The following is a 20,567-nucleotide window of genomic DNA, read 5'->3' as shown; positions in this document are numbered from 1 at the left end:
GTGGACCAAACTTTATAATATTTTCATTCACAAAAAAAGATCAGTTATGTTTATATACAGTTTAATATTGTTGTAGTCTCATCTCCTCCTTATGATCCACAACACGAACATTTAACAAACTTTCTGATTCAGTCGGTCTGTGTGCCGCCTCTGAATCATTCCCTTCAGGATTTGTAGAAATCACTAGTAAACAGAGAGAAAACTACATATGTTAAGAGAAAATTACAAGTGTTTAAAGGAACCATTTATAAAAACAATCTTGATGTTATTTATTCACCCCATATGAATTTCAAATGATGTCTTACAAAACCTCCACATTTCCCTGTTCCATGTTTAAAGTATACAAGTGCATTTGTATTGTATCAGTACATTATATTTCAAGTCTTCTGAAGAACTCAAAATCTTCCCTTTGACTGTCAGGCAGAAATACAACAATAACTATACCTGCTACACCACCTGAAGATATACCTGATGCTGGAGTGAGAAACACACACTTATCTTACACACTAAACTTGATGAAGATCTGTCTGTCTCTCTGACAACAAAAGTTAAATTAAGTATGAAAACCCTGTATGAGCTGTTTATAGACAACTGATCCAGATGCAACACTCACCACTGACAGTTACACTAAATCCCTTGTGTTCTGTCCTTCTCTTGCCGCTGATCTTTACTTTATAAAGTGCAGTGTCTGTGATTCTGGCGTCTGTGATGGTGAGAGATCCGGTCTGATAGTTCAGCTCCAGTCTGTCTCCATATATCTCATCATGAGTAAATGTGGTCTTATTGTCTTCTCTGTCACCCTTCAGTATAAGAATGCCGTCATCTCCAAACCTCCACACTATCAGATCATATCTCTGTGTGTCAGTAAGACCAGTGTGTAGTGTGACAGAATCTCCCTCCATCACTGACACTGACTTCACTGCATCAACACCAAACACATTAAACACATTGTAAGAATGTTGTCTTGAAAAAGACTTCTTTCTAAGATCCTGAGGTTTATGAACACTTAAGAAACACTTTGACACCCAAAAGTAAGATGTCGAACATGATAAAAAATGTTTTGTTGGCACGTTTTATCAAAACTTTTTTTTTAAAATAGCATTTAAAATTTGTACAGTACATTCTAGCTTGATTATCTCAAATGTTTATTGTATGAATGGAGAAGAAATGTTAAGGCATTATTCATGAGTTTCTTGTTTAGTGAGATTTATGGGGTACTCCAAAAATGGTAGTAAAAGATATCCCAGAACACGTTTTCAGAATAAAGAACAAAAAATACAGTTTTTTTTTTACTATGGTACTCAATGGTGCCTCAGAAATCTAAGAGGCTGACATTCTTCAAAATATCTTTCTTTGCAGAACAAATAAATGAATACGGGTTTGAAATGACACCTTTTTTTGTTTCTCTTGATTCCATTCCTCATGTATTTTAACTCCATGTTCTCCTCAGTTCATTGTCTGCTATCCTTTCAGTTGGTTTTATTTGGATGTACCTGGTTTCTCTGGGTTGTTTTATTAAAGACTTTTGGATATATTCTACACCATTTTGCGCTTTCTAGCCAACATGCGTGACAGTAACATTCCAAATAATCTGTATTTTCACTTACGTTACTCATTTTCTTTTACTTCAGATCAATAAATGAAGTGGACAAACTTGAAACTGAAAAGACACCAGCCGTCGTTCATTTTAACCCTTTTTGTTTCTATTTTATTGAAAATCACTAATGTTGCCAACTAAAGAAATCTTTATTTATTCAACAATATATGTTCACATTCTGCTTGAAAAACAAAAAGTTTTGAAAAATAGCCTCATCATTTCATTAACACATCACATAAAAAGTAAGATACAAACAAAGGCTGATTCCACAAGACATTTATTTAATCTCCCAATACACAATATTTAGTTACAGTTAAAACTGAACTTTTAGGCAGAACTACACACCTTTATTGTTACAACAGCTCTAGATTATATAAAGAATGAAAACCTGGAATATTGTTTGTCCACTCAAAGATCAGACAGTAAGAAGAACAAGAGATCACAACCTTAAATAACATAAGGTGAACAAATGAATTAAGCCAGTACATTTCCAGTTAATGTGTCACTATCATATACATTATCAATGTTTTTTTTCTGTTCAGGGATAAGCAGTCTGGTTCATGGCATCAAAATTATCTGAGTTAGTTCTCATTACTTGTGGACAGTATTTCTGATAACAAAGTCTCATGTCACTTGTCATTTTCTGTACAAGGACTCACAGAGAACACTTTGCTCAATGAAGGTCTGTCACATGAATGTAAATGTGTAAATAAGCAAACTCTGGTTGGTTGGTTGTGTCACGAAATGGAAGTGATAGAAGAAACCCAAATGCAGGCAGCGGTACGGGGTAACAAAAGATTTTAATAAACACAAAACAAAAACCCACAATGGGGTAAAATACAGGGGATAAACAAAGACAGCCAAACAGGAACGAAAAACTCACGTAGGGTAACAAACTGTAACAAAAACTCTCAGGAACAGAGTGCTGGAGCAGAAACGCTGGGACACAGCGTATGTATAAATCCTGGGTACAGCAGTACAGACGAGCAAAGTTACAAGTAACCAACGAGCACAAGACAGAGAATACAAGGGCATTAAATGGGGAGACGAACAAAGGATAATTACAATAGGCAGGTGTGGGTAATAAAACACTCAAGGGAAGCTAACGAGGAGACGAGAGGGGCGGGGCCATAGACGAGACACGAGAAGGATTATGACAGCCAATATCTAAGCCATGCCATGTCCTTCTCACACAAAACCCTAGACTTAGTCATGACTCCGCTGCAAGAATAAGAATAAACATGACATGATAGCGGAATCATGACATAAGCCCCCCCTCAAATGAACACCTCCAGGTGTTCACCAAGGGGTAACTAACAAGACAAGACAGACTGGGTAACAGACAAAAACCAACAGAACATTGAAAACATGATCAGGGGCAGACAGGCAAATATCACACTTGGGTTAGGGTGGCATAATATAAACAACAGACATGGGAGGGGTGGTGGGGCAAAACAAGAGTTCCTAGGGGGCAGTCCAAAAGGGTAGGGGCTGGGTGGGGAAGTCCTAGCCCGTGGGGGCACGCCAGAGCGCGGAGCCCCAGAGGGCTTGACAGGGGAAGTCCTTGGAGGAACTGTCCTAGTCCCCTGGAGGACTGCCGGAACGGACCATGGCTGGAGAGGCCCGGGAGTGCCGGACGGGACCGGCCCGGGAGTGCTGGACGGGACACCGGCCCGGGAGTGCCGGACGGGACACCGGGCCGGGAGTGCCGGACGGGACACCGGCACATTTGAGGGTTTCAGAACCACATTCACTACACACAATTCCTTGTTATTTTGTGCAACATGAACAGACCACAAAGGATCTGATTCAGTCTTTGCGTTTGCCGCTTCGGAAAAATTCCCTTTGTTTTTTTTAGAAAGCACTAGAAAACAGAGAAAAAAAACGACATATGTTAAGAGAAACTTTGTTTAAGGGAATAGTTCTCCAAAAAATACAAATCCTGTGATTATTTATTCACCCCATATGAATTTCAACTGATGTCTTACAAAACCTTCAAGTTTTCTTGTTTCATATTTACTGAATGTGTACAACAAGCACAAGGCATTTGGATTGTATCTGTACATTATAGTTCAAATCTTCTGAAGGCCTCTGCTAAAAACAAATATTTCATATTTATCTTGTTAAATAACAAAGATCTAAACATCCTTAAAACAAGATGAACCTAAAAAGTATAGCTGTAAAAGATATTAAGGGTTTTTAGGGGTACGGTAGTAGCTTTACAGTAGCTGTACAGTAAACTGTTATTATGTTCATATGGTATGATAATGCATCAGTGACTCTTGAAGTTACTGTTAAAGATGAAGTTGTTGTGAAATGGTGTTTTTAACCAATAAAGAGAGTTTTCTTCCTTTGAAATTGAGTTACTCACCTCTGACATTGAAAATATATTCCCATTTTGAATCCCCTGTTCTCATCCTCAGTGTGTAACATCCAGAGTCTGTGGTTCTGGTGTTTGTGATGGTGAAAGTATAATGGTCGAGCTTCAGTCTGCCTGTGAATCTTTCATCTTTATCAACATCAACATGAGCAGCAGCAGCAGCAGGTGTATTTCCAGTGAGTTCAGCAATACACTTGTGTTTAAACATCCACTTGATCATATCAGGCCTCTGTGTGAAAGCATCTCCAGTCCTGATTAATAACGATCCTCCCTCCATCAGTGACACCGTCTTACTGTTCTCTGTCAGAAGCAGAAATACTGGCATTAAAACAAATGAGTGATATAACAAGATAAATTAACTTGAGAAGCATGATTGTGAAAGATAAAATTATAGTTTTTGATAAAAGACATTGTGACAAGTGAACACTTAATAAATTGCTATAGAGCACTTTCAACATGTCTAGAGCGGCCAAATAACTGAATATTCACAATCGTGAATGAGATTTGAGAGAAGATACATTTTTTTCATTTGAATAATATTGTCAACGTTCCTCACACACAATGTGTGGCTTCAGATTCACTTTTACTTTATGGCAAGACGACTCTTTTGCAAGACGTTTCCTTTTGTGCTGGACAGAAGACATTCATATGTGGTTTGAAAGACATGACAGAATTTTTAAGACTACAGATAATCTATCAGGGCAAAATGCAACAGAAATGTGGTCTAACCTGTCTGCTCCTCCTCTCTGATGGGTGAGTCTTGACTTGTTAGCAGCTTTGACTCTTCTGGTGTATTTTCTGTGGATTCTGAAAGAAAACATGATCACAGTAGTGAGTTAAATTAGTGATGGTGAAATGAAGCCTTATGAAGCAATGAGGCTTTTCCATCAAGTGTGTCGTTACATTGGTTAATTACTCAAAGTTTTTCAAAATGGTGCACACTATCGCCATCTTGTGATCAAAGGGAGGAAATGCTGCGTCTTTGTCCATTTATTTTTTGTTGTCTTGTAATGCATTACGTTATTACAAAATACATTTTGTATGTGTTAGTGTTGATGTAGCACTAAGGCCTGCATACTGTATGAATAAATAACAAAGTCTATGACTGTATTTAAGAAATTATCAATAAATTGAACAAAATGACATTTTATATAAAAGTGCTTTTATCAACGTTTGCAGCCTAAATCACAGAAAAATTCAAATCAAATTGTTGTATTACAGTGACATGCTTGTGATCTGAGGACTTGACATTTTATTTTCTGGGTAGGCCACATATAATATATTTTTGTAATACAAGAAACAGGACACTTTAACAATAAGATGGTATATTTCTTTTTCATTAACTCTTTTTTTTTTGCTTTAAAGAATGTTCTTTGACACGGGACAGTTGCACTCAAAATTCACTACTGAAGCGGAGGACAATCGAAACCTGCGCAAGGGTTCGTGAAAAAAAGTAATGTGATTTAGTCTAAAAAAAGCTTTGGATGTGATAGATCGCATGGTTATGGCAAACTTATCAAGGTTCGGTACATTGCTTCACGAAGCCTCAGTGTCAAATCAAAAAGCATTAAAGATACAAGTAGCTTTTTTTATAAGTATGTACTCTTTACTCCACTACATTTGACACTTTATCAGCAGTTTATTTCTGCATCAGAAGAAGCAATATTGCTATTTACAGGGCATTGAGGGTACTATATCTTGTGCATTTTTGCCCTTTCTTTCTGAAACTTGTCAACATGGCATCTTTATGTTTATGTGGGTGCAGTATCAGGTAGTTGAGATCACTGGTGGAACACTGAGAAGGAATGATATTAGTTTCCTAATGAGCACTTGAGCTTAACTGAGATAGAACAGATACCTGTTAGATACAACAGGTTATTGCATAATCATCTGTTAAGGAAACACTGAAAGTCACGAGTTTAATTAGTTTCAGTCAAACAGCAGGAATAAATCTCACCTTCTTTCTGCTCTGGACGTTTTTCCCAAGGAAGCCGGCCTGTTTAAACAATATAAACATATATTTGTCTTCTTGCAGAGTAAAAATGTTTAAACAACCTTAAAACAAGATAAATTAACTTTAGAAGTATAATTGTGAAAAATATGAGGACTGTTTAGTTGGGGAAAGGAAAATAACTGTCCAGAAGCCACTGTTGCAGTTATTGTTAAAGTGTGTTTTTAACCAATAAAGAGAGATTTCTTCATTAGGAATTGAGTTACTCACTGCTGACAGTGACACTGAATTTCCATTCTGAATCCTCAGAGTTGATCTTCATTGTGTAAAGTCCAGAGTCTGTGGTTCTGGTGTTTTTGACGGTGAGAGATCCAGTCTGATGGTCCAGCTCCAGTCTGTCTGTGAATCTTTCATCTTTATCAACAGCAGCAGCAACATCAGGTCTTTTTCCAATCAGTTCAGCTATAGACTTGTGTTTAAACTCCCACTTGATCATATCAGGCCTCTGTATGAAAGCAACTCCAGTGTTGAGAGTGAAAGAATCTCCCTCCATCACTGACACATTCCTAAATTTCTCTGTCAGAAACAGAAATGCCGACATTTAAAGACGCGAAATGACAGGTAAACTAGAAGTTACAGACAGGTTCATGGGACATTACATACTTTCCGCCCATGTACTTCTTGCTACATATTTATTGACATTATTTTAACTCATTAATTCTATTAGATTTCACTGTTACGCTGATGGGTCAACAAAAACTACCAGAAGGATTTTTTATTTGTAGGTGGAGATAAATTAACACAGTATAACTGTATAGTATAACTGGCAGTATAACTGATCTCAAAGACCTCATCTTACTCACCACGGACAGTAACAGTGAATTTTCTTTCTGATTTCCCTGTCTTGTCGTTTCTGCTGATCTGTAGTTGATAAAGTCCAGAGTCTTCAGTTTTGCTGTTTGTGACGGTCAGAGATCCAGTTTGAGGATCCACATGAACTCTGTCTTTGAATCTCTCTTCATCACAAACAGATGTCTGATGTTCACTGACTGTAGCTATATCTTTGTCTTTAAACCTCCATATCATGACATTGTCTCCTAGTTCAGTCTGACCAGAGTTTAAAGTGAAAGGATCTCCTTCATTCACAGACAGTTTATCTGTCAAACACAAAACAATACAGACACACAAAAACAATCAAGTGAATATTAATATTAATGTTATTACAGGAGGCTCATGTGCAGTGATTATTTGCATCAGTCTGACATGTTTACAGATATCAAGGTTAACCGTCCGTGAAATCTTAGTAAGAATGATCAGTTAACTGATTCTGATAGCATCATATGTCACACAGTTAGTTTGTCAGTTATGTTTTGTCATTTTAGGGACTTTTGGTTTGTGAGCTTTACTTTGTATTTAGTTTGTTTCCTTTGTAGTTCAGTTGATTAGTTTATTAGGTGTTTCAATATTTGTTATAACCCGGTTTGTTTATAAACCCATTTGTTATCTCCTATAGGCTCACCTGTAGATGTGGTGGTCATAGCTGTGCTTTATCGTGAATGAAACACAGCTATTGACCAATCAGAATCAAGAAATGAAACTAACCATTGAATAAAGGTATATGAATTCAATTTGAGTAAACTCATTTCAGAGTTTCTCTATCTTCATAGTGTTGTTCTAAATACTATTGAAAGTGTTCAGCTACTTACCACTCTCAGAAACTATGAATATCTGGGCTGATGTCACATCTTGAAGTCTCATCTTTACTTTGTATAGTCCAGTGTGTTCAGTTTTTGTGTCTTTGATGATGAGAGATCCAGTCTGAGGGTCCAGCTTCAGTTTGTCTTTGAATCTGTCATCTATATTTTCAATAGTTTGATCTCCCTTCATTTTAGCTATTGATGTGTCTTCAAACATCCACGTTATCTCATCATCTTTCTGTATTTCTTTAACATCAGTGTGTAGAATGACAGAATCTCCCGTCTTCACTGACACTGACTTATCAACAAATACATCTGAAGAACAAAACAGGAACAAATACACGTTCAGTCCACCAATACCATTGATCATTGAGTCGATGTAATAAACGTTTTATTTCTAGAATCTGTTTTATTGTAAATGTTCATATTTTGCATTTGTGTGAAGTTTTGTGATAATTGTTATGCTTTTTTTATTATTTTGTTTAAAGCAGAACAGCACAAGATCAGAAATATGAATTATATTTTATTGTAACAGTGTCTGAAGTCTAAATGGATGTACTATATGAAACCACATTCACAGTGATATAAACATGTACACACAAAAACGGACACACACACATTCTGCACATGCTGTTGACACTGATGTGATGTGTTTTATAGAAATACAATTCACCACTTTACCACTACTTACCATTTTGTTTTTTTATTTCAGAGGTTCTGCGGCGATAGAAAGAGACAAATACACCGACAGCTCCAGACATGACCAGCAGAACAACAATAACTATACCTGCTACACCACCTGGAGATATACCTGATGATGTAGTGAGAAATACACACAGTCAATGATCTTAAACACTAAACTTGATGAAGATGGAAGTCAGTGTTACACTCTCTCTCTGACAACAAAAGTTAAATAAAGTATGAAAACACATGAGCTGTTTAAAGACAACTGATCCAGATGCAATACTCACCACTGACAGTAACACTAAATCCCTTGTGTACGGTCCTTCTCCTGCCAGTGATCTTTACTTTATAAAGTCCAGTGTCTGTGATTCTGGCATCTGTGATGGTGAGAGATCCGGTCTGATAGTTCAGCTCCAGTCTGTCTTCATATATCTCATCATGAGTAAATGTGGTCTTATTGTCTTCTCTGTCATCTTTCACTATAACAATGCCGTCCTCTCCAAACATCCAAATCATCTGTTCATATCTCTGTGTGTCAGTCAGACCAGTGTGTAGTGTGACAGAATCTCCCTCCATCACTGACACTACCTTCACTTCATCTGCATCAACACCAAACACATCAAACTTAAAAAAGACTTCTTTGCAATATCAAGAGATTTATGAACCATAAACGTCTCTTAAAAGAAAACACTTTGACACCCAAAAGTAAGATGTCGAACATGATTTGAAATGTTTCGTTGGCATGTTTAATTATAAATAAAATTTTCACATTCTAGCTTGTTTTTTCCTCGAATGTTTATTGAATGAATGCAAAAGAAAAGTCATTGGGTATAAAAGGAAAATAAAACAGTGTGAATATAGGAACATTACGAATGCGAGCTGCCAAGGGTAAAAGCAAAACAGAAAGTGTTTCAGATAATCAGAAATAATGCACTTACCCCACAAATGAAATTGAAGATAAAATAATACAAACACATTTATAGTAAAAGTGTTCTTCATAATTAATGTAAAGTATACTGCGTTTGAGAAGATTTGTAGAATTTATAAAACTATTGAATCTCTCGATCGACAGCGATCCATTCCTGAACTGCACCAACCAGATTAAACTGAGCAGTTTATAGGTGTCTACAGATATACTCAGATTTTGTTTTTAAACGGGGCGGTTCTCATTACTCATGAGTTTTTTTTGTTTCATGAGATTTCTGGGGAAGTCAAAAATGGTATTAAAAGTTAACCCAGAACTGTTTGTCTTCCTAATTTCTTCTAAATATCTTGTCTTTCACAGAACAAAATATATATTTATTTTACTACGGCACTCAATGGTGGCTCAGAAATATCAGTTGCTGACATTCTTCAAAATATCTTTCTTTGCAATGAGATTCATACGGGTTTGAAATTACTTGAGGATCAGTAATTCATGACAGAATTTGTTTGGGGGTGAACTATCCCTTAAATTGCTCCACACCTGTATTTGTTTCTCTTGATTCCATTTCTCATGTATTTAAACTCCATGCTCTCCTCAGTTCATTGTCTGCTATTGTTTCAGTTGGTTGTGTTTTGATGTACCTGGTTTTCAGTGTTGGGTGTAACTAGTTACTAAGTAATTAGTTACTGTAATTTAATTACTTTCCCCTTGAAAAAGTAAAGTAAGGGATTACTCATATGTTTTCTGTAATTTAATTACAGTTACTTTTGATGTAATTTAACTAAATACTTTGTGAAATATATGCGTGTGCAATAGTGTAATTGAAATCAAAATTCAAAGTCTTACTTTACAATCTGTGCTTTAATGTATAATTCTCACATTTGTAATACTTTGGTTAATAATATTATTTATTTGAATGAATTAAATAAGCCGTTTCATGTCTAACCTTGAATTACTTAACTAATCATGATTGATGTAGGATATAGAAAGTAATTAGTAATGAGTAACTTAATAGTTTTTGGACAGAGTATTTTGAAAGTAATCTAATTACACTATTGAATATGTAATGAGTAACTAGTAATTAATTACTTTTTCAGAGTAACTTACCCAACACTGCTGGTTTTGCCAGTTGTTTTATTAAAGACTTTTGGAATTCTACTCCGCTGTGCTCTTTGTATACAGTCAACATATGTGACTGAGACATTCCTAATAATCTGTTTTTCTCTATAATGTTGCTCGTTTTATTTTAAAACAATAAATTAAGTGGACAAACTTGAAACTGAAAGAGACCAGTCAGTTTATATTTTAATATGAACCCTTTTGCAATGATGAAAATGCTTTCAATAAATCTTACATGTAATCTATTCTGTTTTAACATAAAATCAGAGTTCATGTTTTTGCACCCATAAATAATCCAGATGATTAAATAATATGAATGAATTCTCTGAAACGTGTTTCGATGAATATCTTTAAATGAGACAATCATGAGAAACTCTTGAATGCCGTTTGTCCTGAACATGCGATACTATTTTAGTGAAAATAACTAATGTTTGCCACAAAAGAAATCTATATTTTTTCAACAATATTACAATCCTGCTTGTTTGGAAAAATAGCCTCATCATTTCAAAACACAATCACATCAAAAACATATAAAGACACAGACACAATTAGACCTAGACAACTTTTAACTTTTTTTTTTAATCTCAAAATACACAATATTTGGTTAAATGAGTTAAAAATAAACTTTGATGCAAAACTACACCTCTTATTGTTACAACAGCTCTGGATTATAAAAATAAAATAAATGAAAAATAAAATGAAAACCTGGAATATTGTTTGTCCAGTAGAGGGCAGAAAAGATCAGACAGTAAGAAGACGGAACAGCTGTAAATAACATAAGATGAAAAAATTAATGAAGCCAGTACATTTCTATTCAGTGTGTCACTATCATATACATTATCAATGTTTTTTTCAGTTTTTTTTACGAAGAGCTGTGGTCCCTCCGAACAATCTTATTCATGCAAAATGATTCCTTTTTGTTATAAGAGTTAACAGTATTTATGATAACAAGGTCTACACGCATCACATGGCACATGGCATTTTCTGTACAAGCACCAATGAAGGTCTGTCACTTTAATGCAAGTCAGTTAATGGGCGGTTCTTGGATAAAGCTGTAATGTGTACTAAACTTTGTATTCAAAGTCTGTTTGTGTGAGACTAAACTGTAATTATGAGTATATCATCACAGCATCTTCACATCAGATTCAGTATAAAATGAATTTAAAACACAAATTGTTTTTTTGAAACAATGGATAATTTCTATATTATTCTCATTCAACAAAAAAAGATCAGTGGTGTTTATATACAGGATGTTCTTGTAGACTCATCTCCTCCATATTATCCGCAGCACCATGCAACAAAGGATGTGATTCATTTAAAGATGTGTGTGCCGCCTCTGAATGATTCACTTTGTTTTCTTTAGAAAGCACTAGGAAACAGAGATAAAATGACATATGTTAAAGAATAAGTAACATATGATTTTTAAGGTCTGAAACATCAGAAGGATAAAGAAACATGCGAAGACGAAAGTAGATAATAGATAGACGATAATAGATAGAACACTTTGTAACGAGCAAGGCGGGACCAGAGCCGTGAGGGAACGACAGCTGTGCGTTGCACCGGTCTCGCATCTCTCACGGTGGAGATCGGAAGCATAAAACGACGAGCGACAGCAGTGTACGACGAGAGAGAACAAGACCTGAATGGACATAACGTTATGATTTATTATGTTTATGTGGCCGGCAGACGACCGTGTGGAATCTGCCGGCATTATACTTTGGTTTTGTGGTTTGTTTATTTTATTAAAAAGTTGTGTAAATGTTCCTGTGTTCCTGCCTCCTTCTTACCATTCCTTGAAGTTGTTACACACTTTAATAAGGAGAGTTCATAGCTAGATAAACAAACTGTAATACCCCGGAAATAATGGTACATGTTAACGTTATATGCATTAGCTTAACACAGACAATAACGTAACACAAATATTTATTGAAGTTAAGACAAAAATAAATAAATAGTCACACTTACAAGTTGTGATTCGGTGGAGCTAACAGGTCCACATAAAATTGGTATTTCCCTGTCTTTCAAAGATAGTCTTTTAACATATCCTGCAGTGAACGCAGGTGATGTGAACAGTGATGAGCGCACAGTAAAACCCTGGGGTTATACTGCTTTGGTGTCGTCTGAAAAATTTATTTTAACCATTGATTCCTCAGAAGTTCTTCCTTTGGTGGTTTAATTAAGGCGGACTTAGTTTAACAACCTAGAACACATGTTCTAGACATGATGCACACGCATCAGGACCGAGTGACAGTGTTTAGGGGAGGAGAGAGTGAAGTTTTCGCAGCAGTCCCTGCAAAACGTACGCGGGGACTATTTCTAGTGACGTAGATACGCGGCGGTTAGAGACTCGGACTAGTTCACGTCTCGTTAGCGTGATTTAGAGTCGACTCCCTTTTTTACAATCAAATAACTTTGTTTTTCATTCACCTTCGGACTTAAAACTTGGCAGACTACTTACTTTCAAACACGGCATCATAGCAGACTGCATGACATGTAATTTTCATGATTTAATGTTACTTACTCTTTAAGAGAATATGAAACTTTGTTTAAAGGAATAGTTCTTCAAAAAACAAAAAGCCTGTAATTATTTAATCATCTCATATGAATTTCAACTGATGTCTTACAAAACCTTCAAATTTCCCTGTTTCATATATACTGAAAGTGAACAAGTGCAAGGCATTTGTATTGTATCTGTACATTATATTTCAGGTCTTCTGAAGGCCTCTGCTAAAAATTTTTTTATGTTTGACTTGTTAAATAACAAAGATCTAAACATCCTTAAAACAAGATGAACCTCAAAAACATTGTTGTAAAATGTATAAAGAGTTTTTAATGGTAAGAAAAATAAGTAGCAGTCCAGTAAACTGTTATTATGTTCATGTTTTATGATAGTGAAGGTAAAATACATCATTGGCTTTTATCAAGTTACTGTTAAAGTTGAAGTTATTGTGAAAGGGTGTTTTTATCCAATAAAGAGAGTTTTATTCCTTTGGAATTGAGATACTCACCTTTGACATTGATACAGAATTCCCTTTTTGAACCCTCTGTTTTGATCTTCAGTGTGTAGCGTCCAGAGTCTGGGAATCTCGTGTCTCTGATGGTGAGAGATGCAGTCTTATAGTCGAGCTCCAGTCTGTCTGTGAATCTTTCATCTTTAACAACATCTTCAGCATCAGCAGGTGTATTTCCAGTGAATTCAGCAATACAAATGTTTTCAAACATCCACTTGATCATCTCAGGACTCTGTGTGAAAGCATCACCAGTGCTGAGAGTTAAAGATTCTCCCTCATTCACTGATTTAATTTTCTCTGTCAGAAACAGAAATGCTGACATTAAAACAAGCGAGTGATATAACAAGATAAATTGACTTGAGAACAATAATTGTGAAAGATAAGACTCTAGTTTTCAGTTTGATTCGTGGGACATAAAAGGCTAAAGTAAACACTGTTAATAAATTGCTTTAGAGCACAGAGCAGAGGACTTTAAACCCGTCTAGAGCAGCCAAATAACTGAATATTCACAATCTTGAATGAGATTTAAGAGAAGATAAATTATTTTAAAATTAATATTTTGTCAACGTTCCTCACACACAGCTATTATATGGCTTCAGCTTCACTTTCACTATATGGCAGAAAGACACTTTTGCAAGATGTTTCCTTTTGTGCTGGACAGAAGACATTAAGATGTGTTTTGAAAGGCATGACAGAATTTTTAAGACTACAGATAATCTATCAGGGCGAAATGCAACAGAAATGTGGTCTAACCTGTCTTCAACTCTGCTCTGATGGGTGAGTCTTGACTTGTTAGCAGCTTTGACTCTTCTGGTGTATTTTCTGTGGATTCTGAAAGAAAACATGATCATAGTAGTGAGTTAAAATGAGTGATGGTGAGATGGTGAGTGCAAGCTTTGTGAAGCACTGAGACTTTTCCATCAAGTGTGTTGTTACATGGTTTTTCAAAACGGTGCACAGTATCGCCATCTTGTGATCAAAGGGAGAAAATGCTGCCTCTGTGTCCATTTATTTTTTGTTTTGTGTAAATTTGTCGCTTCACATCAATAAAAAGAACCAGTTTTTCATGTGTTAGTGTTAATGTAGCAAGTAGGCCTACAAACTGTATGAATAGCAAAGTTTATGACTGTATTATGACTAGGCAATCAACACCCGGTCAATAATCTGATTTCTTTTTACTGCAGATTTTAAAATGCTAATTTAACACCTCACACCAACTCTGATATTCTCTCTACACAACACCTATCACCTTCAGTCACCCCACCCCCTACACCTCCTGCACTTCAGATCAGTGTAGAGGATGTGTGCAGGTTCTTTAAGAAACAGAAGACAAGAAAAGCACCAGGCCCTGACATAAAAGCTGTGCTATTCAACTAGCCTTCATCTTCTCAAAGATCTTCGACAGATCACTGGATCTGTGCACAGTTCCTTCCTGTTTTAAGTGCTCCACCATAATCCCAATACCAAGAAACCCAAAATCACAGGACTGAATGACTACAGACCCATTGCTCTCACATCTTTGGTCATGAAGTCATTCGAGAGACTGGTGTTGGCTTACCTGAAGGACATCACAGAACCCTTACTGGACCCCTGTATTTTGCCTACAGAGCAAACAAGTCTGTTGAGGATGCAGTTAACATGGGGCTGCATTCTGTCCTGAAACATCTCGATAGACCAGGGACCTATGTAAGGATCCGGTTTGTGGACTTCAGCTCCGCTTTCAACACCATCTTCCCATCACTTCCCATCACAAAGTTAACCCAGTTATCTGTTCCCGGCTCTATCTGTCAGTGGATCACCAGCTTTCTGACAGACAGGCAACAGTTAGTGAGAATGGGGAAACTCACATTCAGCACTCGCACAATCAGCACTGGTGCCCCCTAGGGATGCGTTCTCTCCCCACTGCTCTTCTCCTTGTACACAAATGACTGCACAGGACCTTCTGTCAGACTTCTGAAGTTCGCAGACGACACCACACTCATTGGCCTCATCCAGGATGGTGATGAGTCTGCTTACAGACAGGAGGTTGAGCAGCTCTCTGTCTGGTGAAGTCATTACAACTTGGAGCTTAAAACAGTGGAGACGATTGTGGATTTCAGGAGAAACCCCCCTGTACTCCCCCCTCTCACCATCATGAACAGCACTGTGGCTGCAGTGAAGTCATTCAGGTTCGTGGACAGCACCATCTCTCAGGACCTGAAGTGGGACAATCACATTGGCTCTATTGCTAAAAAAGCCCAGCAGAGGTTGTACTTCTTACATCAGCTGAAGAAGTTCAACCAACCACAAACTCCCTAAAAACAGTTGTACTCAACAGTCATAGAGTCTGTCCTCTGCACATCCATCACTGTCTGGTTTGGCTCAGCCACAAAGTCAGACATCAGAAGACTACAGAGGACGTTTCGGACTGCTGAGAAGATCATTTGTGCTCCCCTGCCCACCCTCCAAGATTTGTATACATCCAGAGTGAGGAAAAGGGGTCAGAAAATCCCCCTGGACCCTTCACATCCATGCCATCATCTCTTCACAATGCAGTGCCGTCTGGTCGACACTACAGAGCAGTGAGCACCAAAACAACCAGACACAAAAATTGCCTCATCCCTCAGCCCGTCTACCTCCTGAACAGTTAAATGTTTTTTACATGCACCTTTAAGAACTTGCGTGCAGAAATTTAAAGTGCAATTAACTCTGTGCAATAATAATAAAGTGCAATTTTAAGTAAGACTACTGATAATCTATCAGGGTAAAATGCAACAGAAATGTGGTCTAACCTGTCTGCTCCGCTCTGATGGGTGAGTCTAGCAGTTTTGACTCTTCTGGTGTATTTTCTGTGGATTATGAAAGAAAACATGATCACAGTAGTGAGTTAAAATTAATGATGGTGAAATGAAGCTTTGTGAAGCACTGAGACTTTCACATCAAGTGTGTCGTTACATGGTTCTTTACTCAAAGCTTTTCAAAATGGTGCACAATATCGCCATCTTGTGATCAAAGGGAGGAAATGCTGCCTCTGTGTCCATTTATATTTTGTTTTGTGTAAATTTGTCGCTTTACATCAATAAAAATAACCAGTTTTTCATGTGTTAGTTTTAATGTAGCACTTTGGCCTACAAACTGTATGAATAACAAAGTATGACTGTATTTAAGAAATATTCACTAAATTGAACACAATAACATTTTTATATAGCAGCCGGCAAAAAGGCCAAACCAGCATGTCCAGTCAGAAAGACTTTGACTTTCGTAATTTTACTGAACATTATTTTATTTATCCGTTTTACTGAAGAGAGCTCTTTGAAGGATATTAGTTTCCTTATGAGCACTTGAGCTTAACTGAGACTTGAGTGTTTGTAATAGACGGTGGCTGTGATGTTGACCTTGATCTGTTGCAAAGTTGAGATGTTCAGTTTGATGCGATTGCTCTCCTCACGAATCAACTCTTGTTTTTCACTGACTTGTGTCTAAAGTGTTGAGTACTAGTGCTGCTTTCAGCCTTTATTCAGTACGTGTTAAACACTCAAGTACTGTTAAAATCAGATACTCTAGACTTTCTGAAGTAGTTTTGGAATTTGTGACTTGTAATGGAGTAAGTTTTGCTTCATGGTATCTGATCTTTTACTCAAGTATGGATTTCAGGTACTCTTTACACCTCTACTTAGATAAAACAGGTTATTGCATAAACATCTGTAAAGGAAACACTAAAAGTCAAGAGTTGAATTAGTTTCAGTCAAACATCAGGAATAAATCTCACCTTCTTCCTGCTCTGGACGTTTGTTCCATGGAAGCCGGCCTGTTTAAACAATATAAACATAGATCTGTCTTCTTGTCAAGTATAAACATTTAAACAACCTTAAAACAAGATAAATTGAATTCAAAAGTGTAATTATGAAAAAAGAGGATTTTATTGGAAATAACTGTCCAGCAACCACTGTTGCAGTTATTGTTAAAGTGTGTTTATAACCAATAAAGAGTTTTTTTCCTTTGGAATTGAGTTACTCACTGCTGACAGTGACACTGAATTTCCATTCTGAATGCTCAGAGTCGATCTTCAGTGTATAAAGTCCAGAATCTGTGGTTCTGGTGTTTGTGACGGTGAGAGATCCAGTCTGATGGTCCAGCTCCAGTCTGTCTGTGAATCTTTCATCTTTATCATCAACAGCAGCAGCAGCAGAATGTCGTTTTCCAATAAGTTCAGCTATAGACTTGTGTTTAAACTCCCATTTGATCATATCAGGCCTCTGTATGAAAGCATCTCCAGTGTTGAGAGTGAATGATTCTCCCTCCATCACTGACACCTTCCTTAATTTCTCTGTCAGAAACAGAAATGCCGACATTAATATAATTCATTTCATTTACAGACAGATTAATGGGTGATAACAGACTTTCTACCAATTTACTACTGGATATTGGATAATGGATTAATTAATGTCAAAAAAATATTGTCACTTAAAAAAATAGGGAGGAAAATCAATTTGAACTATTTTAAAGATTTTACTTTTACGCTTGATGATACTCGGTTGTCACGCTTGGCAGAAACTACATTTCAATTTTATGTGAATGTTAACTTTTGATACAATAAGTATTTTAAAATGTATATTTGTATGTGGAGATAAATGAACACAGTGTAACTGACAGTGTAACTGATCTCAAAGACCTCGTCTTACTCACCACGGACACTAACAGTGAATTTTCTTTCTGATTTCTCTTTTCCGCTGATCTGTAGTTGATAAAGTCCAGAGTCTTTAGTTTTGCTGTTTGTGACGGTCAGAGATCCAGTTTGAGGATCCACATAAACTCTGTCTTTGAATCTCTCTTCATCACAAACAGATGCCTGATGTTCACTGACTGTAGCTATATGTTTGTCTTTAAACCTCCATGTCATGACATTGTCTCCTAGTTCAATCTGACCAGAGTTTAAAGTGAAAGGATCTCCTTCATTCACAGACAGTTTATCTGTCAAACACACAAAACAATACAGACACACAAAAACAATCAAGTGAGTGTGAAGATTACAGTTATTACATGAGGCTCTTGTGCAGTGATTATTTACATCAGTCTGACATGTTAACAGATATCAAGGTTAACCGTCCGTGAAATCTTAGTAAGAATGATCAGTTAACTGATTCTGAGAGCATCATATGTCACACAGTTAGTTTGTAATGTAATGTTTGTATGTTTTGTCATTTTAGGAACTTTTAGTTTGTGAGCTTTACTTTGTTTCAATATATGTAAACCCCTTTGTTTACCCCTGTAACTGTAGGCTCACCTGTAGATGTGGTGGTCATAGCTGTGCTTTATCATGAATGAAGCACAGCCATTGACTGATCAGAATCAAGAACTGAAACTAACTGGTGTATAAAGCTATAAATTCAATTTGTGTAAACTAATGTTTGAGTTTCTCTATCTTCACAGTGTTGTTCTATGTACTATATTGAAAGTGTTCAGTTACTTACCACTGGCAGAAACACTGAATATCTGGGTTGATGGCACATCTTGAAGTGTCATCTTTACTTTGTATAGTCCAGTGTGTTCAGTTTTTGTGTCTTTGATGATGAGAGATCCAGTCTGAGGGTTCAGCTTCAGTTTGCCTTTGAATCTCTCATCGATATTTTCAATAGTTTGATCTCCCTTCATTTTAGCTATTGATGTGTCTTCAAACATCCACGTTATCTCATCATCTTTCTGTATTTCTTTAACACCAGTGTGTAGAATGACAGAATCTCCCGTCTTCACTGACACTGACTTATCAATGAATACATCTGAAGAACAAAACAGGAACAAATACACGTTCAGTCCACAATACAGCTGAGATCATTGAGTCGGGTGTAATAAACTTTTTTATTTCTAGAATCTGTTTTATTGTAAATGTTAATATTTTGCATTTGTGTGAAGTTTTGTGATAATTGTTATGCTTTTTTTATTCTTTTGTTTAAAGCAGAACAGCACAAGATCAGAAATATGAATTATATTTCATTGTAACAGTGTTTGAAGTCTAAATGGATGTACTATATGAAACCACAGTCACAGAAATATAAACATGTACACACACAAACGGACACACACACATTCTGCACAGGCTGGTGAGACTGATGTGTTGTGTATTATAGAAATACAATTTCACCACTTTACCACTACTTACCATTTTGTGTTTTTATTTCAGAGGTTCTGCGGCGAATGAAAAACACAAATACACCGACAGCTCCAGACACGACCAGCAGAACAACAATAACTATACCTGCTACACCACCTGAAGACACACCTGATGCTGGAATGAGAAACACACACTGAACTTACACACTAAACTTGATGAAGATCTCTCTGTCTCTCTGACAACAAAAGTTAAATAAAGTATGAAAACACTGTATGAGCTGTTTATAGACAACTGATCCAGATGCAACACTCACCACTGACAGTAACACTAAATCCCTTGTGTTCTGTCCTTCTCTTGCCGCTGATCTTTACTTTATAAAGTCCAGTGTCTGTGATTCTGGCGTCTGTGATGGTGAGAGATCCGGTCTGATAGTTCAGCTCCAGTCTGTCTTCATATATCTCATCATGACTAAATGTGGTCTTATTGTCTTCTCTGTCATCTTTCACTATAACAATGCCGTCCTCTCCAAACGTCCACACTATCTGATCATATCTCTGTATTTCAGTAAGACCAGTGTGTAGTGTGACTGAATCTCCCTCCATCACTGACACTGACTTCACTTCATCTGCATCAACAGCAAACACAAACACATTGTAATAATGCTGTCTAAAAAAGACTTCTATGCAAAATCATGAGGTTTATGAACACTTAAGAAACACTTTGACACCCAAAAGTAAGACGTCGAACATGATAAAATATGTTCTGTTGGCACGTTTTATCACAACTTTGTAATAAAAATAGTATTTAAATATATACATTCTAGCATGTTATCTTGAATGTTTATTGAATGAATGTAGAAGAAATGGTAAGGCATTGGGTATATAAGAAAAATACCGCAGTGGGAATATAGGTATATAGGCGAAAGGTAACAAAACAGAAAGTGTTTCAGATAAACAGAAATAATGCACTTACCCCACAAATGAAAGAGAAGATAAATTAATACAAACACATTTATAGTAAAAATGTTCTTCATAATTGATGTAAAGTATACAGTGTTTGAGAAGATGATTTTTTTATAAAACTATTGAATCTCTCGATCGACAGCGATCCACTGA

General features: G+C 36.5%; 2 protein-coding genes across 2 annotated transcripts; both read right to left on the bottom strand.

Annotated features, from left to right (window-relative positions):
* Positions 1–2,778: 2,778 nt before the first annotated feature.
* LOC130430536 (uncharacterized) lies at positions 2,779–6,283 on the bottom strand. Its single transcript, XM_056759662.1, has 5 exons — positions 6,199–6,283; positions 5,935–5,973; positions 4,707–4,784; positions 3,969–4,277; positions 2,779–3,461 (listed from the first exon to the last, which is right to left on the bottom strand). Exons 1-5 carry the CDS (start codon positions 6,248–6,250, stop codon positions 2,911–2,913), a joined length of 1,029 nt encoding a protein of 342 aa, XP_056615640.1. The 5' UTR covers positions 6,251–6,283; the 3' UTR covers positions 2,779–2,910.
* A 4,629-nt stretch (positions 6,284–10,912) lies between these two features.
* Positions 10,913–20,567, bottom strand: LOC130430272 (uncharacterized). Its single transcript, XM_056759310.1, has 11 exons — positions 20,425–20,567; positions 19,766–20,077; positions 19,501–19,626; positions 18,815–19,120; positions 18,030–18,314; positions 17,362–17,670; positions 17,113–17,151; positions 16,136–16,192; positions 14,118–14,195; positions 13,362–13,661; positions 10,913–11,722 (listed from the first exon to the last, which is right to left on the bottom strand). Exons 1-11 carry the CDS (start codon positions 20,483–20,485, stop codon positions 11,583–11,585), a joined length of 2,013 nt encoding a protein of 670 aa, XP_056615288.1. The 5' UTR covers positions 20,486–20,567; the 3' UTR covers positions 10,913–11,582.

The sequence above is a fragment of the Triplophysa dalaica genome, chromosome 10 (assembly GCF_015846415.1).
Source record: "Triplophysa dalaica isolate WHDGS20190420 chromosome 10, ASM1584641v1, whole genome shotgun sequence".
Taxonomy (NCBI): domain Eukaryota; kingdom Metazoa; phylum Chordata; class Actinopteri; order Cypriniformes; family Nemacheilidae; genus Triplophysa; species Triplophysa dalaica.
This window is presented reverse-complemented; position numbering and strand designations above follow the sequence as displayed.